This window comes from Podarcis pityusensis (genome assembly GCF_964106645.2).
Source record: "Podarcis pityusensis genome assembly, chromosome: 3".
NCBI lineage: Eukaryota > Metazoa > Chordata > Lepidosauria > Squamata > Lacertidae > Podarcis > Podarcis pityusensis.
The window spans coordinates 98,605,888-98,632,110 of NC_138026.1; the positions used below are offsets into that span (position 1 = coordinate 98,605,888).

The following is a 26,223-nucleotide window of genomic DNA, read 5'->3' on the forward strand; positions in this document are numbered from 1 at the left end:
TCCACATTTTAAATTGAACGGGTTAATCACTGTTACCAGAGTTGTTTAACTAAATATTTTGCAAGCTTGAGAATTCTGAATCCAGTGCTAAGACTGGATAAATGGATTTATGCTAATCCACCGGATAGTTTTAAGCACAGAACTCTGTGGAGCAATTCAGCTGATTGACTGCTGGCCTTTGAAAAACACTGCATTCTGCTTGTCTAGAGTACGCATAACTCTGAATACATAGCAGCTGTGACCATATATAACACCAAACTGCCTGGCGCCAACATTTGTGGATTTTCAGCGCCAACTAAAGTATGCTTCTCTTTAATGATATGGGTTCTTGATGTATTAGGCTCAAGGTCGACCCTACCGTTAGACATAATGAGGCAGCTGCCAGAGATGGCAGGGGCTGGGGGCAGCTCCCCCTTCCCTCAGCAGCGCCTACAGGTAGCCTGTTGCCTTCAGGTGCAGTCAAGGTCCCTCTCCTGTTGCCAGTTCACTTGGTTCTATATATAGAATGAGAGTGTACCATCTTGTCCTTTGCCTCAGGCAGCAAAATGTCTTGGGCCCACCCTGACTAGGCCACTGATGTTTGCAGTGAGCGGTGCAGTTGTTGAACTGGTTTATATTGTTTTAATGTTCTTAATGGACTTCTTGTAGGGTTCATTTGATTTTTATATTTGATACATCCCACTTTGGAGTGACTTGAAGGGTGGGGTAAAAACCAATTTAAACAATTCATGGCTTGGCATTATGTGAATGAGCTGCAGGAAGCCTTGAAATCATACACTCTATCCTTTTTTCTTGCCACATGGCTGGAAAGAGGATTTTGGTCTATTTTCCCTGAATCTCAGCTTTTTGCTGTATCCGAATGGAATCTCAGCTTTTTGCTGTCTCCAAATTGGGGATCAGGGCTTGCACACTTACTGTGGTCAAACAAGCCAGCTTCAGAAACCATGGTTTGGAATTGGCTTGTTTTGACACTGAGAAGGATTAGTTGATTCCCACTTTGGCTTCAACAATGAGCTGAGATGCAGAGAAACTGAAAATAAATGCTACTGGGGTTCTTTTTCTGGCTTTACATGAGAGGAGGGAGAACATAGGTCTGTTGCTTGCTGTGGCCCATTGACTCAATGCTAAGCCATGGTTTAGTGTTAACGTCTCAACACTGCCAGTTGCCTATGCAGCATCCAGCATCCATCTCTCCAGACTGCGTGTCATATTATAGGTACAGCATACAAAAAGAAAACAAGCCCAGGAAGATAAATTGTCTCAAACGTGTATTTGGAGAATGCTGCCTGCTTCCTTTCCTCAGCATGATAGCTTTCTTCTTTATGTATTTTGAAGCACTATGAGTTTGCATTGAATTTGTTTGTTTTATCAGTCTTATTTTTTTCTGCTATTGTGTTTTTGATAGGATTATAGGGACTGTAATGTTTGCACATTTTAAAGATGATGATGATTGTGAGCCACTTTGAACCCAACATTGTTGTTGGAAAAGTGGAATACAAATATCAAATAAAAAATCAACTCTACCAAGTGTACTACAACCTGCATGCTTACACAGAACCAGCACCAGCTGATGGGTTGATTTAAATGAGAGAGTGACCACATGGGAAATGTTTCCTTATGTCCTTGGCTTCTCATTCAAATCTGGCCTGACAGTGCCAACTGGGGAAGAAGGTTGTTGGCAGCATGTCACCGCGTACAGGGATATTTGGATCTTGTCCCTGGACTCCAACCAGAGGGCCCTGTTAAAAGTGTGTGTTCAGAACGTGGAATGAAATGAGAAATGCACTTTCAGTAAAAAGGAAGAAAGAAAGAAACCTCTTGTGGAAATGTTTTGTTCTTGCTGTTTGAGTCTCGGCGCTGAGGCAGTCCTTTGATCGTGGATATTATTGCTGTTGTCTTTTCCTAGGCAAAGGAGATGTTTTTGGGGATGTCTTCTGGAAAGAAACTACCCTTGCCCAGTCTTGTGCTAACGTAAGGGCTCTGACGTACTGTGACCTTCACGTGATCAAGAGAGATGCCTTACAGAAGGTGCTGGAGTTCTACACAGCCTTCTCACACTCTTTCTCCAGGAACCTCATCTTGACCTACAACCTGAGGAAAAGGGTAAGGGGTTATTGTGTGCTTATAAGGATGGTCTCGGGTTGGCTCTTTTCCTTTTCGATTGATTCTGTCAGGATTTTTTTTTAAAAAAATGGAAAATGAGGGTGTATGAGAATCCTCACTGGTAAACAACTCACCTACAGGCATATTTGCACTACAGTGGGGTATAACTTGGGCAACAATCTGCTCCTCTGTTTCCTCACTTTGCACGCTCCCTGCATCCCTCCCCTCCCCCAATTCCGGAATTTGCACTAGGGATTCCTTTTTTAAAAACAGAATAAGACTTTATTTAGAGTTCAACAATAACAAAGGGGGGGGGGGAACCATAGTAGTTGTAACATCAAATCATTACAATTAACCAATTTTAACATTTTATAAATACTAATAAAGAAATTATACACTGGGGATTCCATAGATTTTGTTGGATTCAGCCCATATACAGTGGTACCTTGGTTTAAGAACAGCTTAGTTTACGAACAACTTGGATTAAGAACACTGTAAACCCGGAAGTAGGTGTTTTGGTTTGTGAACTTTTCCTTGGAAGCAGAACATGTTGAGTGTGTTCCATTTGTAAATTGAGTCTCCTGCTGCTATGGGAAAGCACGCCTTGGTTTAAGAATGCTTTGGTTTAAGAATGGATTTCCGGAACGAATTAAGTTTGTAAACTAAGGTACCACTGTATTGATTCACACCAGTTTACCAGAGAATTTTCTGCATCCCAGCAAACTAATATAAAATTACCGTGGAGTCAATTACAATGAAGCATGATATAAAAAATGTGTCAAATTGGTGGGCAAGGTGGGGATGTAAAAAATCCAATGTCTGTTGATATGCCAGTGTTCCTAGGAGACCCTGAGAACTGTAGCGCTGCTCAAGTAAATTCTCAAACCCTTTCTATGCTACAATTCCCAGGATTGAGAATCCTTGGCCTTGCACAAATAACCATAGATTCCAGAGTTTCCTAGCAAGAGGGAATGACCGTTAAAATCTGTAATGGAGATAGTTTCTGCTTCTTCACAACTTCGATATCCAGCAAATATGCCTCAAGCCTTCTTCCTTATACCTCTATTTTTGTATATGCTCAGAAAGTTGTGAAGGGGGGGGGGGACGACTGTGCATATATTTAGTGCATTCTTCCCCCACCCACAAACATTTGCTCAGCACTAAGAACAGTCCGCTATTGCAAAAAGAGAAATGCAAACAGCAACATCAGCACTTTGAAGGATAGAATTAAAGAATTGCCATAAGAGGTTTTGTGGGAAGCATATTCTAAAATAAAGAAGTCTCCAAACTGAAGTTTGTTTTAGTGTATAAGAGTAAAGAAAAGCATATAGTAGAAATATGACTGTGAATGTAACATGGAGAAATCCTGAAGTATGACATGAAATGAGGCCTCAGACAAAAGGGAGGCTACTCAGAGGTGAAGATTGAGGCCTGTTCTCTTCTCTGTGTTTGGCTCCTCTGAGTTATTCTCGACAACCCTTGAAAGTGGCAAGTAGCTGTCACTTCATCCAGCCAGTCAGATTTATTAACAAGAAACCGTTGCTGATCACAAAAATAGCACCAGCATGTTTTAACATAGGCGATTCCCAGTCTACAAGGCCCCATGTTGCACTGTGAAATCTTGTCTGAACTGTGAGGGCAAATGTTAAAACCTTATATGTAGTGTAATTATCCCAACCCATCAAGAAATAACAGATTTTCTACCTATTTTTTTTTTTTTAAGAAATCTTCCTGGTAGAATTAGACAGGGAGCAATGCAGTACATAATGAGCAGCATTTTCCACACCTCCTGGACTGCAGGTACATAAATGATGGCTTAAAGGTATTCTGGCACATCCGCTGTGCTTTGTTGTGGAATGGTTGCGTGGGCAGTTAGTATGTGTATTTATTTACTTGAAGACAGATATAATTGAGCTCCCAGGTCTGTGGCAGAAAATTGGCAATTGGTGTACAATGTTTGCCATGGTTTGCACGATATGGTTGCATTCTGCTAATGCTTTGAAATAATCTCTCAGACGGAAGAATCAAATACACTTTTGGTTGTGGGGTTTTGTTTTAGCTCTGCATCATTTCTGGTGAGACGGTATGGGCTGCTTTCTGTGGTAATATATTTTAACAGTGTTGGAACTGTTGCTTCAGATACAAGGAAGATAGGAGAAAGCCATGAAATCTGATTAAAAGCCAGAAAAAGGCTTTACAAGGGTATAGCTTTGCAACTATAATTGGCACCGTGCAATGAGCGTAACCTATTTTGTCAAGACATTCCTTTATTATAGCTTCAAATACAGCATGGAATTCTTTGGCCTAATTAATTAACCTGTTCGTAGTATGTTTTGACGGAGATGTGTGAGAATCACCACAGCGTTATGTGCCATTTTTTATACCTGCCAGTGGAAAGACTACTTATTTGTTTTCAAAATCATGTTGGCAGCAAACAGAGTTAATCATTTCATTATGCCCTGTTGAATTGAAGTACGCACTCAATTAGGTGCAAGCAGAATAAATTAGAGCAGGAAAACTTCAATACAAAGTGGATATTTCCTTCAGATTAAGGCTCAAGATCCCTTTATGAAGGACCACTGGATAGTTAAGCCCAGTCAAAGGCGACTTTGGGGTGTGGTGCTCATCTCGCTTTCCAGGCTGAGGGAGCCAGCGTTTTGTCCACAGACAGCTTTCCAGGTCATGTGGCCAGCATGACTAAACCACTTCTGGTGCAACGGGACACCGTGACGAGTGCCAGAGCGCACAGAAATGCCGTTTACCTTCCCGCCACAGCAGTACCTGTTTATTTACTTGCACCGGTGTGCTTTCGAACTGCTAGGTTGGCAGAACCTCGGACAGAGCAATGGGAGCTCACCCCTTCCTGCGGATTCGAACTACCAACCTTCTGATCAACAAGCCCAAGAGGCTCAGTGGTTTAGACCACAGCACCACCTGCTCCCAATGAAGAGATGCATGGCGCAGCCACCCCATATATCACCTTCTCCAGTGATGTGCAGTTGAAAGGCTGCCTGATGTCACATCAGCATGAAAACCAGCACATTTTTTTTTATGGGCACACCTCTGCAGCTGCCGCCCCGAATGGAGGCACTCCCCGCCCTCCCTCTCACCTCACCTGAGAAGCATGCTGAGCAGGAACTGGGAGAGGATAGGTCCTTGCATCCCTTGGCCATACAGCATCACCCGCCGGTGGGGGAAGCAGGCAGACAGTGAGAGTGGTGGAGGAGGCAAGCACACATGTCCCGCTGCAGCTCTGTCCAGCGGCAGCAGTGCTGCATGGAGGCGCCAGTTGGGGGAGCAATGCTTGCCTTAGGAGGCATAATGCTTTCCTTGCCCTGGGCTTTGGCAACCCTCGCTATGCCACTGTTTGTAAGCAATTTCTCCTAATGAAATGCATTTTTGCATATTTCCTTCACAGACAGTGTATATTGTTATGCAAACTTTATTATTTTTATACACATTACCTGGCTGGAGAACTGCACTGCAAAATTTTGAAAAGTGGCTGCGTTTTGGCTCACTTATTATTTTGGGTATTGTGAACTAGTTAACTTTGTTTTCAAATACACATTGGGACAACTTTCTTTCACATGCCATTCCAGCTTAAGGAACTGCTATCCACGTCCGCTACTTTTTTTAAACCAGAGCTTTCTTTATGCTAAGCTTAGAAGGGTTATCTGCGGATTGATTTGGAAAGACATATTCAGGCAAAGGAACTTCATTCTTTCCCTTTCATGTTATTCTATGAAACATTTATTATAGAAAGCACATTCCATCATAGCAATTTCCATCTGATTATTGAGATAATGGTATTTTAATTGGATTGCAGTCAGTGATAAAACTGATGCTGATTGATGGTGAGAATGGTTAAACTTGATTAGTATTAAGTAAGTGAACTGCATTCTTTTTCTTTTATTTGCAAGAAGCTGATTGCAAATTAGAATTGGCTACCCTGAGTTACCCAGCACACTTATTTTGCAGGCTGCAGAAGATGTAAACATTGTGTTAAGAATATGGATAAGGTATACCAGATGGGAAATGTTGAAGAAAAAATATGATCTGTTTTGAGCAAAGTGCTTCATTCATTACCCATAGGCTGCATTCCTGTTTGTGCCACAAATATTTCGGTTTCTCATGCTTTGAGTCTTTAAGGATGTTGTGTGTCTGTGAGGGAGGAAGAGCTAGAATCTAGGCTTTAGGTGAGTATAATTCTATCAGTTTAACTTGCATGGGAATCATACACAACAAAACATTGAAGAATGGAACAGTTAACAATCGTGTCCTTGTGAATCAGGTCATCTGTCTGATTGCTTAACTTTTTTTTTTTTAAAAAAAGAACTGCATGCCCATTTATCCTTTTGATAAAGAAAGGCATGTTGAATGCATAGTTAAACTATGGAACTCACTTCCACATGGGGCAGTGATTTCCATCAACTTAGATGGCTTTAAAAGAGGATTAGGCCAAACCATGGAGGAGAGAGGTATTGATGGCTGCTAGCTGCAATGGCAATGTTCTATCTTCACTGTCAGAGGCATTATGTCTCTGATCACTAGTTTATGGGAATCACAGGTGGGTAGATGCTGTTGTGTCAATGTCCTGTTTGCAGGCTTCCCACAGTCATCAGGATGCTGTCTTAGATGGGTGATTGGCCTGATTTAGCAAACTCGTCATATGTTCCATTTATAACTGAGATACATTCCACAGTGACTTGTAGCAGGGCCTTCTCAGTGATGGCATCCCAGTTATGAAACTCCCTTCCATCGGAGATACTTTTGCACCCTCCTTCACTGACATATTTTAAAAGTCTGTGAAAGACCTTTTTTGTCTGGACTCTGGGGACAGAAGAGGTGGCTAACCAGCTTCTGTTTACCGTGACTTCTGCATTGTTTGTTTCATAACTGAATTGTAAATTGTATACTTTTGCAGTATTATGTTATATTTTACTGCATTCTTTGTATACTGCCCTGAAAACATAGATTGGAGGATGGTCTAAGAATGCAAAAGAATAACCATAAAAGTCATTCCCTGTTATAATTGTATCCCTTCATGCAAGTTGCAAATCTTCTCTGGGGATTTGAATTTCAGAGGAAAGCTTCTGATAGCACAATTACTAAACAATAGACACTTTCGGCAGAGAAACCTTCCTCACTGAAACTCTTCTGTGCTGAAAACCTGCAGAACCAGAACTTTTGCCACTCATTTGATGGTACATCCCCCCCACTCCGTTATTATACATGAGAACTTTTTCCAACTTTAAGTTTTTCTGTCCATCCTACAATCTGAAGTTGCCACAGGTACAGTCAGTATTGTAACTGAATTAATTTCCAGGACACTAGGTTGAATGAAAATTTGTTGGCTTCAAAATAACTGTCCTACCAAAGGGATGTGAGAGCACACTGAACACATTTAGGATGGTTAGACATTTTTACCTACATCAATCCATCAATTCTACTGGGGATTCCAGGTTATACTTCTTTCCACTGGGAGAAAGTTTTGAAGAATATAAAGATTCCTATGGAAGAAGTAGTTTCCCAGCATCCTTAGTAATGATGATTGGCTTAGTAGCTTCCCCCCTTTCTTCCCTCTGGTTTGAAACTCCACGCCTTTTAGCCTCTTTAATACTCATCAGTGGAGTGCCCCTAATTGGTACATTGGCAGAATGCTTCCTGTCTTTTCTGTTTCAGCAAATATTTGCTTTAGTTTATGTGTACACTACTTCTTCTTGATTGCTCTTAGTTTACTTTCACTCACTCGGGGATGGGCGTGTTTGCTTTCCCTTGCACAGATGCATGCGGTAGTTTGCATGATGGGATATAGATGATTGCTCATGCCCTACCAGAGAGAGCTGGCTGGCTGGCAGTACCCTCAATTCAGGTCTCTCTAGTGCTCTCCATGCCTTGAATATTTCATGATGCCATTTAGCCATTAGGTCTTTTAGATGGTGTGAGAGATGATTAAACAACTGGCTGCGAATACTACAGAAAGACCTTTTTCACAGGTGGAATGCTCTAGCATTTCATTATGCTTGCTCTGCTCAGGAAGTCTAGACAGGCAGGCAAGCGCATGTTTCCTTTAGGACTGTGGATTTGTCTTCTGAAATACGAGATGCAATCAGCACAATTATTTTATAAAGCTATATGTGAAATGATTACCCCGTGAAATAACTTGAACAATGTAAAATAATGGCTTTGGATTTCAGTGGCTCTACTCATTACATTGTAGGTGCACACTTAAACTTGTGCCTATTAGTAGCATAATATCTGAACGTTGAAAGAAGTGTAATCTTTGGCAGAAGGCAAACCCTTCCGAAATAAATTGCAATTCTCATTTAGTAGTTAGGTTCTCTTCTTAGTATAAGAAATGTTGGCTTTCAAAGATGCAAGGGCAATCCTTTAATTGTAACATCACATGACATTTGTGGCCCAGTTTGCATGTAAGTCTATATGCCACACTATGGCTTTGTGCAAATGAGTGGGTGTCCAAAGTGAAGGTCACAGCTGTTGCATACTTTCCACAATTGTGCTGCTTCTGCAGTACTACCCAGGATTAATCCTTGGTTTATCCTAAGAGTTATGTCCAAATCCACACTTATGGTCTGCCTCCCCTCAGACCATGAATGGTTAAACCAAGACTAAACCTTGGTTACGCCATGTGTTTTGTATAGAGCAGTGTTTCCCAAACTTGGATCTCCAACTATTTTTTGGACTACAGCTCCCATCATCCCTAGCTAGCAGTGGCCAGGGATGATGGAAATTGTAGTCCAAAAACAGCTGGAGACCTGAGTTTGGGAAACACTGCTCTAGAGTGAGAAAAACCAATAGCCTAGGTTTAGATATAACGCTAAGCCAAACCATACCTTAGCCTGGGTTGGCCACAAAGCCTCTCCTCCTCCAGGAGGGGAGGGATTGTGAGCAGGAACAGTTTCCCACATTATGAAGGGGGCGTGCTGGCCACCTGCCCTGCTCCATCGCTGGCGCACCACGCCTCCCAGAAGAACACCCAATCGGGTGGCAGCTTGGGGGCGTGATTTAGCTGCTCAAATGCGGCCGCGCCAGCTCTCCTCGCCATTGCACTGCCAATCTCTTCAAGTCACCCACCCACCACTCCCTTTAGAGCTTAGCTGTTCATTTGACCTTGCTATGGACCTGTGGTTGGTCTCCCTGGTTCCCTAGGGGGCCTGGTAGGAGTTTTGTCCAATTGGCAAATTGGCACTGGCCTTTTGGTTTTTTTCACCTACCTCGTAGCAATCGTCACAACTTTCTCAGTATTTGGCAGTTAGGCATTGGAATAGGTTGTTGGTGTACGGAAGGGCAAGGTGTGGCCATCGCCTACCCCTTCACTTTTGGGTATTCCGTTAAAGGAATCTGGCGGTCATGGATCCTGTCTGATGCCCTGTGCGGCTGGGGGCCATGGCACGACCCCCGGTGACATCAGGGGAGAGCTTATAGTTGTATTGGCATCAACAGGCTCCCCCTACTGGTGGTTAACCCTCATCAGACTCACCCCTCTCTGAGTGGGTGGAGTCAAAATTTGCGGTTGTCCAATGCCTAAGCCGATACCTCTCACATGCTGTAATCAATAAAGTTGTGGCCTTTCCTAGCCCATTAACCTAATATGCTGTGTCCATGTGTCTATTATTCCCAAGCGGGTAACGGGTCCTCAAATCACAACCTCCACTCTGGAAACCTGCATGTTTTCTCATTCATGCTAAGTCTTGGTTTGGCTTAGTGTTATGTGTGAATCTGGTCTATATTTATATAAATTTGATGTCACACTTTTGAGCATCTCTCTGCTTGACTGATGGCCAGCTGTTTCCTGTTTTGCCTTTTGGGTGTTTTTTTTCCATAGAAGTAAAAGATCAAGAAAAGCTTGTAGCAGGTCAATTCTGATGCGATGACATAAACTGCATTCTTTGCACTTACCATATAAAAGTACATTTGCTTTTAAGATGAATGTATCCTTGCCTTCAGAAAATCTTAAAGGGAGTAGTTCTGCCAAAAAAAGAGAGTCTGGCCATTGTTCCTGTCTGTCTGTGATAGGGACACTAATAGTTTATATCGCAGGTAGCATTATTCAATACTCTTTGCAAATTTCTGCAAGATTTTGAGCAAAGCAGAATTAATATCTGACCATTTGCTCAAAGAGCTTGTGCAGCTCAAAGACTTGCATGATTCAGAAGCAGATGTTAGATTGATACGAGATGAGCATCTACATCCTATCTTTGTCAAGGTGTTCTTCTCTTTTCTTGCTTTGCAGAAATGTTATATTTCCACATCCTCAATTGAGGATGCTGTTGTAAGGGAAATGCGACACCATTTTTGCATGCACAATTCATTAAGTACTGCTCAGGGCTTTACTGCCACTCAAGACGAGCATTGGGATATTGTTTATGCTGACCTGTTTTCTAAATTAAATAAGATAAACTCACTTGTCACATTCCATCACACACTGGTTCAAATGGCTGGAGCAGAGGAAGGAAATGGTGACAGTGCTGCCAATCCTTACAGATTAATCTGGAGTTGGTCTTGTGGTTACATAATTCAACCATTTTTCTGAAGCTAAGTGGGGGTAGGTTCAGCCAGAGTTTATATGAGAGACTGGGAACACTTGAGTTGCATCCTGGAAGTCTTCTATGCCCTTTCACTGATTTGAAAAGCACTTTGGGGATGCATATTGGAAATCAGTGCCTGAAATAAAAATATATCTTAAAATGTAATGAATGACTTTAAGGAACAAGAAGAAGCAGAGAGTCCCAGGCCTGGAACAGATGCTGGAAATGAAATCAAGCCTCTCATATTTTCTCTTAGCAGCTTGGAGGGAAGGGGTGGTTAGAGTGGCGAAGGTAGAAGGGGTGACCTTAGCCTCAGCCTAGTATACCTGAAGGAGCATCTCCACCCCCATCGTTCTGCCCGGACACTGAGGTCCAGTGCCAAGGGCCTTCTGGCGAGTCCCCTCACTGCAAGAAGTATATATCAATTACTTTTGCATTTAGGCTGTCTCAGACCATCCTGGTACTTGTGCAATATCCACATAGTTCAATGAACCAGGGCCTTCTCAGCAGTAGCGCCCACACTGTGGAACACCCTCCCACCAGATGTCAAGAAAATAAACAACTACAGTCATACCTCCGGTTGCGAACATGATCCGTGTGGGAGGCATGTTCGCAACCTGCAGTGTTCGTAGCCTGAAGCGCCACGTCTGCGCACGCACGTGGAGCGATTCAGTGCTTCTGCACATGCACGTGACATCATTTTGCATTTCTGCGCATGCGCGAGAGCCGAAACCTGGAAGTAACCTGTTCCAGTACTTCCGGATTTGGCACAGTCCGCAACCCGCAGTGTTCGTAACCTAAGGTCTGACTTTATCTGACTTTTAGAAGACACCTGAAGGCAGCCCTGTTTAGGGAAGTTTTAATATTCGATCTTTTACAGTGGTACCTTGTTTTGAGTCTGGGATCCATTCCAGAGCCCTGGACGCTCCACGAAAGGGATGCTCGACAAAGTGCCACTCTGCACACACACATGGAGCGGTTTGTGATTCTGCGCATGCGCAATTTGGCGCATCTGTGCATGTGCGAGCAGCAAACCTGGAAATAACCTGTTCCAGTACTTCCGTGTTTGCCATGGACGTTCACCGAAATGGACGTTCGCCAGGGCAGACGTTCGCGGAGGTATTACTGTATTGTGTTTTTAATATTTTGTTGGAAGCCGCCCAGAGTGGCTGGGGAGGCCCAGCCAGATGGGCGGGGTATAAGTAATAAATAATAATAACAACAACAATAATAAAAAATTATCTCCCTCCACCATTTTTCCAATCTACAATTTCCCCCTCCAATATGCCATTTGTATAGCAGCTTGGGGAGGTGGTAGGATTTAGACTGGGGAAATAACTAGCACAGAAAGATTTAAGCCGCTTCCCCAAACTAGTTGCACCTCAGCTACTTTTAAAATAAATTCTGATCACAGATTTCCAGCATCTCTTCTGGTTCCCTTCCCTGAAGATAAGAGAGTCAGAGACAGAAATGTTTCCCTTTTTAATTTCTCTGCAGCATTTTCCCCATCCTAAGGTTCTAGCTCACTCAGATGTGTCAACGTCTCTGTTGTCAGCAACAGACTGGACAAGATGCTGCTGGCATCTGTATAAAATCTGGGTCAAACAGAGAAAAGCATCCAGATGGAATATAGTTGAATCACTGATGGGTTATAGGAGCTCACAGGAAACCATTGCAAAACAACTTATCTTTAGCAGCACAGAGCTAATTTTCAGAAACGGCAACTGTTAGAGTTTGCATCCAGCCTCCCTTCAGCTAGCAGCAGGTTAGGAAATGACAGAAAGGTGCCTTCTAATGGCAGTCTCAGACCATGACCCCATCCATCTCAAAGGCCACCAGCAGCCTGACATCTAGAAGAGGGAGGGTTACACTGGGGCCAGTTGTATTTATGGCTGTTGGTTTGCCTTTCTCTTTTGGTTTTTAGAAGGCAGGATATAAAATGCTGCTAAGTTGGGTATTTGTGGGATGCACTCCACAGAAAAAGAAGCTTAGCCCCATGATTGCCTTTTTAAAAGGACAATTCTTATGACATTTACATTTTGATCTGCATTTTATTAATTGCTCTGCTGTGGATTAATTGTTCCTAGGTGTAATTTGATGGTTTTGTAATTTTGCTATGGTGTTTTGTGCACTGTCTTTTGAGGGCAATGTGACCTACACTGAAAGGTGGCTCAGAAATCTTTAAATAAGGACTAGATCCTTACACTGATGTAAATTCATTATTTTCATTACTAGTAGAATTGGACTACGACAGCAATCACAGTAGAATGAGAGCCAACGTGGAGTGAGCTGACATCTGTTCATACAACAGGGCTTCCCCTTCCTCTTTTCCAGGCTATCCCTTGCATTCCCCTGAAAATCTGTTCTGGTGGATTGGGGGACCCTCCATAGCAGGTTTTGGGGATATATGGGGTGCTGGAAGAGAAACTAGAAGCCTGGTTGTATCAGATCTCTATTGCATAAGCAGGTGGACGTTATTAATGTCACCCATTGAGTTTAAGGCTGGAATCCTATGTATAATTTCCTGAGAGTAAGCCCAATTGAACAAAGTGAAGGTACCGTAAATATACCTAGGACTATACTGCAAGAAAGCTTCCTTTGATTTGATGCTGCTTTGTGGTTTTAAGCAGCAAAGGCAATGCGCTCATACAGATAGGAAACATTCAGTTCATTTAGCAGAGTTTAACATACAGTATTCTTTGTCAAACTCTGTCCCACATCCTGAGGTTTGCGGAATAAATTGTGAATCATTTACCAGAGGGATAGATACAATACTTGGTTTTCCTTGTGTGGAGTTGCTTTGAAAACAATGAGTTCTCTCCTGTTGAAATTTCTAAAGTGCACTTCTGGTCTTCTTCTGTATTTGCTTCATTTTGTTTATTTAGAACACAGATGCTTTTCAGATCTTTCATTTTGGCTCACCTGTCTCTGTGAATGCAGGGTCAGAGCATGATAAAGGAGCATCTAAGCAGCAGGCTTAATGTTTATATACTGGAACCTCAGTGAAATAAATCTTTTGATGATGGAGCACAATGCTGTGAACTATCCCAAGTTTTCTTTTCTTAAAAACCCATTTGCATCCCCCCAAAACCGGCAGTCAGCAACTTTAACAGGGTGTAGCACTAACATAGATACCGTATTTTTCACCCTATAGGATGCACCGTCCCATAAGGCGCACCTAGTTTTTTTGGGGGGGAAATAAAGAAAAAAATTTATTTCCCCCCCAGGCGCGGGGCTGGGGCGGGGGAAGCCTGAGCTTCCCCGACTCCAGCCCCCTGAACAGGCAACTCTCCGCAAGCTGCGGGAGCCCAGTGCAGGGCTCCCGCGGCTTGCCGAGAGGTGCGCGCCCAGCCTTCGGCATGCAGGCAGCTCTCTGCAAGCAGCGGGAGCCCAGCGCCGGGCTCCCACGGCTTGCGGAGATCTGCGTGAAGCCTGGAGAGCGAGAGGGGTCGGTGCGCACTGACGCCTCTCGCTCTCCAGGCTTCAGCGAAAGCCTGCATTCGCCCCATAGGACACACACACATTTCCCTTTCATTTTTGGAGGGGGAAAAGTGCGTCCTATGGGGCGAAAAATACGGTACTTCCAAGTGTCCTTTTTCTGACTTTTGAGGCTCTGTTGTTAGTAAGAGGGAAGAAAATGAACTTTTGCCACTCTTAGACTACACCCAGACTTCAGTTTCCTGTGAGCTGCACCAGAAAACTATGTAAGCAGGTTGGCAATTCCATACCAAATGTATCTATCACATGCTCCGTTTAATGAGCAACTTCCTGCTTTTTATGTAATTCTTACTTTTTTATTTCCATTTATATGCTGCTTATTATCTGTAGATCTTGAAGCAGTTTATAGACAAAATGCACACATGCACACACAATACAATAAAAGCAATGTCCAATGATTTGCATTAAAATAGATAAACGATATTCATATCCATATCAGCAATATCAATATAAATAAAGCAAAACACAGGATCCTAATTAGTGTAAATTGCACCCATTCATACAACTCATCTTTTTGGTTTATTCCTGCATTCAGTGCCTCCGCCCCCTTTTAATCCCCCCCGCAAGACATTGAGGCCTGCTCATATCACTGACCAGATTTCTTGGTCAAAGTTTGCTTTCATTCCACTCCATAGCATCCTAGAATGCAAGCAGATTTACACTCCAAATGACTTGAGTAACACCCACCAGAAAATTGTGAAGTCTATAACTGTGATGGTACTTATTCAGCAGCCAGGGTGTGGGGAAGAGAAAGGAAGCCCACAATTACAGGAAAACTATATGCAGAAAACAGGGGGAAATGAATTCCAGGCAGCAAGAGGCAGAAAGTAAAATGAAATGTGACAACAGTGGTGGTACAAACATAATCTTAAATCCTAAAGCATTGGATACAATCCATTGTCAGCTAAGCTGTTTCTGAAGTTTTTCTCCAGGCACTGCAAGTGTGGGAGTACAATTGTGCTCCAGAAATATTTTATTGTTGGTTTGCTTTTTGCTTAGGTTAAGATCCGTAGCCTATAAATTCTTAGTGCTGTTTAATCTTTTTTCCAAAGCACAGCGTTTTCAAACTTTATTTTCAAGTGTGGGTTGAACATGAAATCCTGTTCTTAAAAAATTCTCCCAGAATCCAGTAAGGGAAACATGCATTTCAGATAAGCCTCCAGAGCTGGTGGTATCAGACAGTCTCAGAATTAATGTACTGAAAGAGGGAGTACAAAGGTATGCAAAAAAAATTGAATTCAACGTCGCCCCATCTTCTGTGTAAGTAAAGGCATTTTCTCACATAATATTAAGCATGCCTTTGAGCTCCTGTTGTGGTTTTTTTGGGGTGGGATTCTCCCAACACGCCTAATAATAATAATAATAATAATAATAATAGTATTTTTTTTTTAATACCCCACCCATCTGGCTACACAGGGACTTCCACTTCTGCAAGAGGGCTTTCGCTCCTCTTGTCGCCACCTCACGCCCCCTTGGGAGGAGAGTGGGGATCAGTGACTGGATAGCCCAGTCAGTAGAGCATTGGACTCTTAAGCTCAGGGTTGTGAGTTTGAGCTCCATGTTGGGCAAAATATTCCTGCATTGCAGGGGGTTGGAATAGATGACCCTTGTGGTCCATTCTTGGACAAAGACTCAATTTGTCCATCTGGAAAGCCGCAAGGCTTATGCAGATGGAACATGCATAAGAGTGCAACGTTGACCACCACCCTCAGTGTGTGCAAGTGTGAGTGCCGTTAATGCAGAGCAGAAAACAGAAGGATGCTCTTTTCAGTCTGGTCGTTTTCGTTCTGCATTTGCTTTTCAAACCCATAAAATGCAAACCGTGCCATTCATGAAAACATAGGAACCAACCCATAGGGGCTGAGGGGTCAACAGCCCCACCAATAAAATATATGAGAGGGCCACCTCCCCTCTTCCACTTGACGGTCGTTGCCATTCAAATGGTGTGTGTGCACTGTGTCATGTGATCGATGGGGCAGGGCTTATCTGCATCCCCTACCCCCAAATATTTTATTCAAGTTGGCAACCCTACATGAAATTGCCTTGAGATGTGAAGGTCTAGATACCTTGATAATGGAATATTAAACCAATTCATTATGTTAAGTTTTGAGATAGGAGAAAGACCTGGAGGGGGTGTCGGTACTCTCAACATATTCACACACTTGAATGTGAGAGCAGAAAGCTGAGGAAGGGTGTCACACATTACAACATTTGTGAACTTGCTTGTGCTTGCACACTTGCTCACATCCCCAAAAAGAACTCTTGCATCTTGTCCATGGGAAATAGAAGCCCTGCAACTATGCATATATAAATTACATGTATCTCTGCAAGGGGAGAGAATTCTCCTGCTTCCAGTATTCATTGTATTTTTTTAACATGCAGAGAGCCACACACTGGCTGATGCCTTGTTTGACCACTTTGTTGTTGACGTTGTAGAAAAAACTGAGACGACAAAGTAGAAAAATGAGACTAATAGAAAAATCCAAACAGATCCCTATGTTATCGTGCCTGGGATTCTCGGTCTTAACATCAGACCTTGCCGATGTGCCTTTAGAGGTCACAGTCTCTGAGGAACATCAAGGAGTTGAGCTATTTGGTGTGTCAAACTGAAGCACCTGCCTTCAGCCTTTTTCTCCCTGCTTTTCTGCCTTGTTTAACAATGAAACTAAAGAAAAGTAGCAGTAGAGCCGTCTCTGAGGAATATGCTAAAGGCTATCCAAAACCATGATATTTGGAAATGATTCTACATGGGATTGATATGGGGCAATTTCACACATTATGCAACAGAAAACCCTGGTTTGCTCCTCCACAAGCCCATGCTTTGGGGACTCCACTTTCTACATATCTCCACTTTCTACATTTGGAGAACTCTCCATTTATGCCTTCTCCCTGCTCCCTGCCACTTAACTAATTCATGATCCGCAGGAGGACCTCCACTCTTGCTTCATGGCTGCTAAGCTTACTCAGGAGCTACCTTGTCAGAAGCATACACCATATCAACCTTACCAGCTCTACCTATTTTATCTTTAACAGTACAGTGGTACCTCGGGTTACATACGCTTCAGGTTACAGACGCTTCAGGTTACAGACTCCGCTAACCCAGAAATAGTACCTCAGATTAAGAACTTTGCTTCAGGATGACAACAGAAATCGTGTTCCGGTGGTGCGGCGGCAGCAGGAGGCCCCATTAGCTAAAATGGTGCTTCAGGTTAAGAACAGTTTCAGGTTAAGAACGGACCTCTGGAACAAATTAAGTACTTAACCCGAGGTACCACTGTACCTTTATGGGACACACTATAACTTGGGTAGGCAAACTAAGGCCCGAGGGCTGGATCTGGCCCAATCGCCTTCTAAATCTGGCCCGCGGACAGTCCAGGAATCAGCGTGTTTTTACATGAGTAGAATGTGTCCTTTTATTTAAAATGCATCTCAGGGTTATTTGTGGGGCATAGGAATTTGTTTATTTTTTTCTCTCAGAATATTGTCCGCCCCCACCCACAAGGTCGGAGGGACAGTGGACCGGCCCCCTGCTGAAAAAGTTTGCTGACTATAAGCTAACTGGCCAGTGTTTTCCAGGATCCCCTTTCAACCAGTAGCTTTTGTTGCATGGGCTACTTTCCAGTTCTCAAGTATGGAGGCTGATCTGAGGGACTCATTCAGCTGCTCCACAATCTCCTTATCCTCCTCTAGAACCCCTTCGATTGCCTTGTCATTCAAGGGCCCAGTCACCTCTCTAAATGCTACCAACCTAATGTTTTCAGCAATGAACCCCTCAATTTTATTTATTTTTTAAAGCACCCCTTGCTTTTTAGGCTGCCAAATTATAAGGATGAGCGACTGAAGTCCAACTGTTTTTTGTCATTTAACTGTTCTTCATGGTTACTCACCTTTTTTGACAAACAAAAACCCATCAAAAACCTGGTTGATGTGGCATGTTTGTTTCTTTTTCAACAAAAGAGTGTGTTGCAGGGGAGGGTGAGCAGATACACTTGAATATAAAAAGCCTCTGCCTCCTGGTGATTTATAACATGCATGTGTGGGCTGCTTTCATAGCTGAATGATAGCGTTAATATTTTTGCTCCTTGGTGATACCTTCTCATAAATTGCCACATACAGCCACAAACAATGGAAATGCATGAATGTGAAAGAGGATTGTCCTTATCACTCTTTCAGTGCTAAGATTTTTAAAAATTCTAATTATACAATGGAATACACCACTGAAACCTGTGCAGTGTTGGACTAAGGCAGAGGGCAGCTGCCATAACACTAGAGACCCAATTGCTGCATTGTTTGCAATGGACTTCCTGGTGAGATGGTATCTTCAGGAGCCTCTCAATTCAGTATATATGGGGGGGAAATGATCATTCAGGTATCTTGGTCCCAAGTTGTATAGGGCTTTATACAGTCATACCTCGGGTTACAGATGCTTCGGGTTGTGCGATTTTGGGTTGCAGACCGCACCGAACCTGGAAGTACTGGAACAGGTTACTTCTGGGTTTCGGTGCTTGCATATACGCAGAAGTGCTAAATTGCGCATGCGCAGAAGGCCAAATCACGACTTGCGCATGCACAGTGCTGCAAGTTGCGGATGCTGCGGGTTGCGAATGTGCTTCCCGCACAAATCACATTCACAACCCGAGCGTCCACTGTACGCTGAAACCAGCACCTTGAAATTAGCCCAGCAGCTAATTGGAACCAGTACATTTGTGGGGGAAATTTACACTGCAATCCTAACCCCTGGGAGTTAAGTGCCATTGAATTCTATTGAATTCTACTCAGACTTACTTCTTTGTAGATGTGGTTTGCATTGTGCTGTTAGTATTATCATAGAATCATAGAATTGGAAGAGACCACAAGGGCCATCGAGTCCAACCCCCTGCCAAGCAGGAAACACCATCAGAGCACTCTAAGACTTATCTAAGACTTTGGGCAGGCCCTGGTCCCATCCTTCCCCGGAACATTGTCAAAAATCTTTCTGAAGTTGTGCTTCCCTGCATACCACAGCTGGTATTGTGGAATGATCCGAGATGTTGCGAACTAAAACTAACGATGCTGGTAACACAGAGATATTAATAGCAAATATTGGAGGAACGATTGGAAGCCAAGAATAGATAGATGACTTTCAAAAGTTTGAAATATTATGATTATAAGTAAATTAACTGTGATAATTGCATCCAGGTAAGGAAGAAACAAGGTTATGTCAGGCATTTGTGGAGGACTTGCCAACGTTTCTACACTATTGGAATATAAATAAACTTCCAGCGAATGTGGATTAAGTTATTGTCTATGTAATAATGGAATATGGCATTTTGTTTGTTTCCTTTTTACTCCCCTACCCCCTTTTTAACTGTATGAGAAACAGTATGTGTTTTCAATGAATGTATGCCCATTTGTATTCTTATATATACACATTTGATAAATTGTGGGGAAAAGGTCAGATTTATATATTAGATGGAAACTGTACATATTCTAAGATACTTTGTCAAAAGCTTTTTGAAAGTGCTTATACAATGTGTCAACTGAACTGCTTCTATTTATATACATGTTGACATTCTCAAATAATTCTAATAGGACTTTCCTTTGCAAAAGCCATGCTGACTTTGCTTCAGTATGGCTTGTTCTTCTGTATGCTTTGTTATGCTTTCTATATGCTTGTTTATCTTTAACAAGCCTTTCCACCAAATTTCCAGGGACAGATGTTAAGCTAACTGTCCTGTAATTTTAGGGACACCCCCCCCCCCCGATCCTTTTTCTAAAATTGGTGTTACGTTGGCTGCTTTCTAGTCCTGAGGCTGGAGTCTGATCTGAGGGAACTGTTAGAGTTACATATTTGGAAGTCTTCCCCACTATTGCAAGATAGTAAAAAGGTAAAGGGACCCCTGACCACTAGGTCCAGTCGTGACCGACTCTGGGGTTGCGGCGCTCATCTCGCTTTACTGGCCGAGGGAGCTGGTGTACAGCTTCCGGGTCATGTGGCCAGCATGACCAAGCCGCTTCTGGCGAACCAGAGCAGCGCACGGAAACGCCGTTTATTGCAAGATAGTAATTATGTTTAAATCAGCATCTATATGTATAAATCAGCCTATGCAATCCTGTATCCTCTGTTCTGCTGATTTATTTCTTCCATTTGGTGAGTGCGTAAGTAGCCGCCCTAGAGAAAACATTTCCGCAGGATTCACCAAGCATTCAGATTCCAAGGGTCATGAAACATCTGAGTAGTTTAAAGGCTTTTCATAAACAGTTTCATTACGAGATGAAGGTGACTGTGGCTGCTTTCTCTGGGATAAAACAATTGGGAACAATGGCTAAGTGAAGCTGTCATTTTTCCTATTGCTCAAGAATTTTTTCTACGCATTAAAGGATAAAAATCCAGCAAAAGATCAAAGTTAAGATCAAAGAGACCCAAGGTATGCTTAACACTTGAATTGTCTAATGTGAGGCACCAATTATATTTAAACCAGAGATTCTTAGCCTACTTAAAATCATAGTCTCTCTCTGTCTCTCTGTCTCTCTGTCTCTCTGTCTCTCTGTCTCTCTGTCTCTCTTCTCTCTCTCTCTCTCTCTCTCTCTGTGTGTGTGTGTGTGTGTGTGCAGAGAGAGTTTGAACTTCTGTGAACAAACCTTTTCAACCAACAATACTTAGTCTGATCACAACAATGTCATAAATTGTATGAAGGACAGGAGGGATAGAAATCATGGCATTGTCACAAACAGCCTTCTGAATCATAAATTGCTTCTAAACCTATAAAAGCAATAGATTATATACATAAAACATCAAGGAAATCCATAAAAATAATTAGGCATACCAAACTATGAACTTCTCTGCCTGCTACCTTGTTAAGGAAAATTTACAAAAAGATGATGTACCGGTGGTACTTGACACTCAGCAAACTGGTGGAAATGTACAGAAAAGGGTCAAATCTATGCTGGAAGTGCCAAGAGGTAGATGGTGGTTGTGTAAATATGCTAGAGAATACTGGGAGATGCTTCATACAGAATTAAAAAAAGATCCTTAAGGTCTCATTTTCCCAAAGACCTGAGGCATTTCTATTAGAGATAACAAGGGATGATATTCCGAAAGAGGCGCTCAGTCTCTTTTTATATGCGACTGCTGCAGCTAGAGTGATATATGCGAAAAAATGGAAAGGAAAAGAGAAACCCACAAAAGAAATTTGGCAGAATAAATTGATAGAATACACAGAATTAGTAACTTTTACTGTGAAACTAAGAAATTAGAATGAGTCAGGGATAAGAGATGAGTGGAAATGTTTTGAAGAGTATCCTAGAGGGAATAATAATAATAATAATAATAATAATAATAATAATAATAATTTATATCCCACCCTCCCCAGCCAAAGTCAGGCTCAGAGCAGCTAACAACAAGTAAAAATAGCACAGTGTACATAAAATCACAGTCAATTAATTAAAATACATTATAAAATCAATTCAGAATCATATTAATGGCAACCATTGGGCTAGAGTTCTATGGGGATTACAGAAGGAGAGAGGGGGTCAGACTGTGCCTTGGCCAAAGGCCTGGTGGAACAGCTCCATCTTGCAGGCCCTGCAGAAAGATGTCAAGTTCCACAGGGCCCTAGTCTCTTAGGACAGAGCATTCCACCAGATCGGGGCCACGACTGAAAAAGCCCTGGCTCTGGTCGAGGCCAGCCTAACCTTTCTGTGACCTGGGATCTCCAATAAGTTTTTATTTGAAGACCATAAGGTCCTCTGTGGGACATACAAGTATGAGCTTTCGTGTGCATGCACACTTCTTCAAATAGTACACGCACACGAAAGCTCATACCAATAACAAACTTAGTTGGTCTCTAAGGTGCTACTGGAAGAATTTTTTTTTTTAATTTTGTGTCGACTACGGCAGACCAACACAGCTACCTACCTGTAACTAGAATGGTGAATATTGTATGGTGTATATATAAGTTGTAAAAATGCATAAACAAAATAAAAATGATAATAACTAGGCATACCTTAGAGTAGTGATAAGGGATTTCTGAATTGTCACAAATAGCACCCAGCGTTATAAGTTGCCTCAAATGTGATGGGTTTCATCACATACCCTTTCAGAGTCAGAGTCTTTTGGCCAGCAAGGCCACAGCTGACCTGAAGCAGATGAGGCAGCAAGGAATGGAACTCATAAGCCAGGTGGGAAGCCATACTGTATATCTAAGCCCACACAATTTGTGGAACTGAGGATAAGATACCCGTCAGGGAAGTCATGGTCAAATGGGTGTGGGATACAGAAAGCGGAAGCAGGAGAGAGAGAGGAATCATACAATAGTGCAGCCTCGCAGGTGCTGGCCTCAGCAGTGAGTTGCCCATTCTGAAGGAGTGCAGCTAGCAAGGAGCGAAGTGGGGCTGGTTCTCCTGGGCTACTTGATGCCCAAGCTCAAAAGTGCCTGTTGTCTGGCCCAAAATGCCTGCATTTCCTTCTGGTCCTGGAAGGCCAATGAGCCAGGGAATTGGTGTCTGGGTCCATAGGGAGTCTCAGTTTGCTCCTGCAGTGTTTGACCATGCTCAGCTAACAGAGACAAGGTGCTCATGGGCCGCACTGTGCTTCCTATGTCAATCAAAATACTTGCTAAGGCAGGAGTAGGAAAGTATTGCTAGACCACAGCTCCCATCCCTGACCACTGGCTATGCTGATTGAGGCGGATAGGAGTTGGAGTCCAACAGTATCTGGCAGCTCACAGTTCCTCTACCCCTGCTCTGTGGCATATTGAATTCTAGTTACATCTGGTTGATACTGGGCTTGATCCAGATTTCACCTTCCATTTCGCTGTTCTGAAGGGGCCCCTAAACTTCCAGAACAGGGTGGAAAGTTGTGCTGGAGGCAGTTGGCAAAAGTCACCTGCTCCAAGAGGAGCCTTCTCTGTGCAGAACTCCATGGAGGAGATGTATGTATGAGATGCAGTCCATTGGCACGGCCAACTTTTTCATACAGTAAAATTAATTGGCGGGAAACTCAGGGCAGAAGTGAGAGGAGCTGGATCTGCTGAATTTCATCTTGTCATGTTCCTGTTAAAGGCACAAGGTCCTCTGTCAGGGAAGGAATGAGTAACATAAAGCAAACTGTGCCTCTCCATTTGAAAAAAACACATTGCTTCTCCAGCCATCCTCTATCTGAACAGTGATATAGGAACGAGAAGACAAATTTCCTGTATCCAATGGTATGCAAGGGAAATGAAGACACAAAATAAACTTAACAAACCCCCATCGGGGTCTGCATGCATTCCTTTGCATGAGTTAAGTGTTTAGCTTTTGTGGTCCAATTATGTCTTTCAAGAGGAGGAGGAATGTGCGCTAATGGAAAGGTGTGGCAGCCTAATGGGATCTGGACAATCAGAGTTATTTGTCAGAGTCACAGGTATCCAGCCCATGCTTGTGTTCCAGAGGAGGACTTCACAGTCCCACTCTCGGGAAACTGCACGAGGACTACAAATTGAGTTATGTAGCAATAACTGAAGACAAAGGTGTGGGAAAATGTAACAGGCAATTCGTTTCTGTGTCAGTTTCTCACCCAATGGATACAGTAGACATTATGCCAGGCATGGAAGAAAGATTCAACATCAAATGAAAGCTATGCCACTTAGAAGCTGTGTAAAAATGCATAATGTTCCCAATACAGTCATACCTTGTGTTGCGTTCTGCTCTTCTTACGGACTTTCAGTTTACAAATGTGGCAAACCCAGAAGTGTTTACTTCTGGGTTCGCCACCCGCACATGCGCAGAAGCGATCTGATCTGCGCGCTTTGCACATGCACAGAAGCGCTCGATCGCGCTGCGCATGTGCGCGAAAGAGGTGGTCTAGTTGCGGACTTTTTGGGGTGCAAACGGCACCCAGAAAAAGATTAAGTCCGCAACTAGAGGTAAAACTGTACTTAAGAAATGCCCAAATAATTGGCTCACTGTTAAAAAAGATTTGCTGGTATCCTAAGGTTTTCCCAGTGTGCCTTGTCAAAGGCTCCTAAGGAAAATGTTTTGATGGAGTTGGAGGAAACCTCTTATGGCCTCCAACCACAAAATGATAGCTGATCCGTAAGAGAACCTATTGATTAAGCAGAGGAAGCAAAGAGCAGGAATAAACCGACTCCCCCCCCCCCTTTTCACACTGGAGGGAGTATTACCCATAATAACTGAATTGAAACAAGCGGTTGGATCCAAAGGTGCAAGATACAAGCAGAAAGAGCCTTACACTTGCACAAAGTCCACCCCACCCATGCCAGCAACTAGCTGCTCTTGACAATATTAGGAGGCATTGCTCCCTTTCCATAGTTGGCAATAGTGGGCATGGAGCCACTAACTCAAGAGGGTCAGTGTCTTTGTGTGGAATGGCTCCTTGGCTTAGGTTAGACAATTTCGGAATGACAGTTTTGTCAACAGATAATAAGCTTAATTAGGATGGCCACTTATGCATAGCCAAAGAGAGAAAGAGAGGAAATAGAGCTCACAGATGGGATGCAGATTTCCAGACATTGTGCACCTGCTAATTTAGATGTATAGGTGCACATTTATAAATAACTGCTTTAACTTAATTTCAGTAGAAGTACAGTACAAATCACCAGTGGAGAAGACTATTGTCAGGTGATCTGTGTGCCTAAGTGATTAATTCAAGGCCTCTGCTCTCCCTTCTTATAGTGTTATGTCTTTACACAGGACTTGGGCCAGAGAGCATTTCAAATACAAGATTGTCCTCTATAAAATAGTATACATGGCCACAGTAGCCAGCCGTGTCCTGTGTGTTTTAGTGTAGGGCTGGGTGATGTATCAATATATTGTCCAAAACCGGTTAGAAGTCCATATTGTGATATTGGTTGCATAATTTTTGACCTGGCAATATATTGCAAAACATGATGTATATGTGTGTGTTTGTGTGCTATGCAAAAACCACAATATGGGGAAAAACCGTAAAGCCAGTCAATGCTTCTCCTGATTCTTGCAGCTCCTGTTAACACTTGCTGGCTCAGCTTTCCCCGCCTCATGCAGGGAGCAGCAAATTGCCTGAGCAGGAGCAGGCAAAAATCGTGATGCAGGGAAAACTCTGAAGGCAGCCGTTGCCTCTACATGGCTCCATCCTTATATCAGATATCATGATATTGCAATGTTTAGCTGGGGGATATATCATGATGTTGAAAACCAGAGATTGCCCAGCCTTAGTGTGGTGGAGCCTCCCTCCCAACACTGGCATTTTATGGGGCTGGGATAGGGGAGCATAATGGTGGGGTGAATGTGGTGCAAATGCACTGGCAGAGCCAATACATGCATTCCTGCCCTTGCAGCAGCTCAACTCCAGGTAAGCTGCAGCGATGCTCTCCAACACAACTCCATCACTCAAGCTACTACCTGCCCATAGCCTTCACGATTAAAGGCACCATGCAAGAGTAAGAGCTTCTGTCTTACGAGCATTTGGAACCTTTTGGTTTTCTTCTGTACAGTGGTACCTCGGGTTAAGAACTTAATTTGTTCTGGAGGTCCGTTCTTAACCTGAAACTGTTCTTAACCTGAGGCACCACTTTAGCTAATGGGGCCTCCTGCTGCCTCCACGCCGCTGGAGCACGATTTCTGTTCTCATCCTGAAGCAAAGTTCTTAACCCGAGGTACTATTTCTGGGTTAGCGAAGTCTGTAACTTGAAGCGTCTGTAACCTGAGGTACCACTGTATTGAACTAGATTCCAAACTAAGCAACTGTATGAATGAAATGATTTCGACTTGCACAATGAGATTTTCCCTCCTCTGCTCCCCCCGTGCATGCTATGCACCATAACCAGATCTGCCCCGGGGGTTAGGGGGACCCCAGAACAGATTGCGGTGTGTTTGCCTTGGGAGTCTCATTGCACAAGCAGAAGTTGTTGGTTAGGCGTTGGAATAGGTGTGCTGTGTTGGAGGATCGGGTATGCGCCATCATCTACCCCTCCCCTTTGGGGTATTCTGCTAAAGGAATCCGGTGGCCGTGGATCCTGTCCGATGCCCTGCTGGTGGCTAGGGCCATGGCATGACCCCTGGTGACGTCATGGAGAAGCTTCCAGTTGTATTTGCATCAACAAGCTCCTCCCACTGG

The 26,223-nt window shown here is 43.2% G+C and overlaps 1 protein-coding gene across 6 annotated transcripts in view; it reads left to right on the top strand.

Annotated features, from left to right (window-relative positions):
• The window catches only part of KCNH1 (potassium voltage-gated channel subfamily H member 1), a 227,407-nt gene that overhangs the window by 132,343 nt on the left and 68,841 nt on the right, over nucleotides 1-26,223 (top strand). For all 6 annotated transcript variants that reach the window (XM_081000504.1, XM_081000505.1, XM_081000507.1 and 3 more), the window contains exon 10: nucleotides 1,907-2,103. In XM_081000504.1, the coding sequence (XP_080856630.1) occupies nucleotides 1,907-2,103 (197 nt within the window). The remainder of the gene's footprint in view (nucleotides 1-1,906; nucleotides 2,104-26,223) is intronic.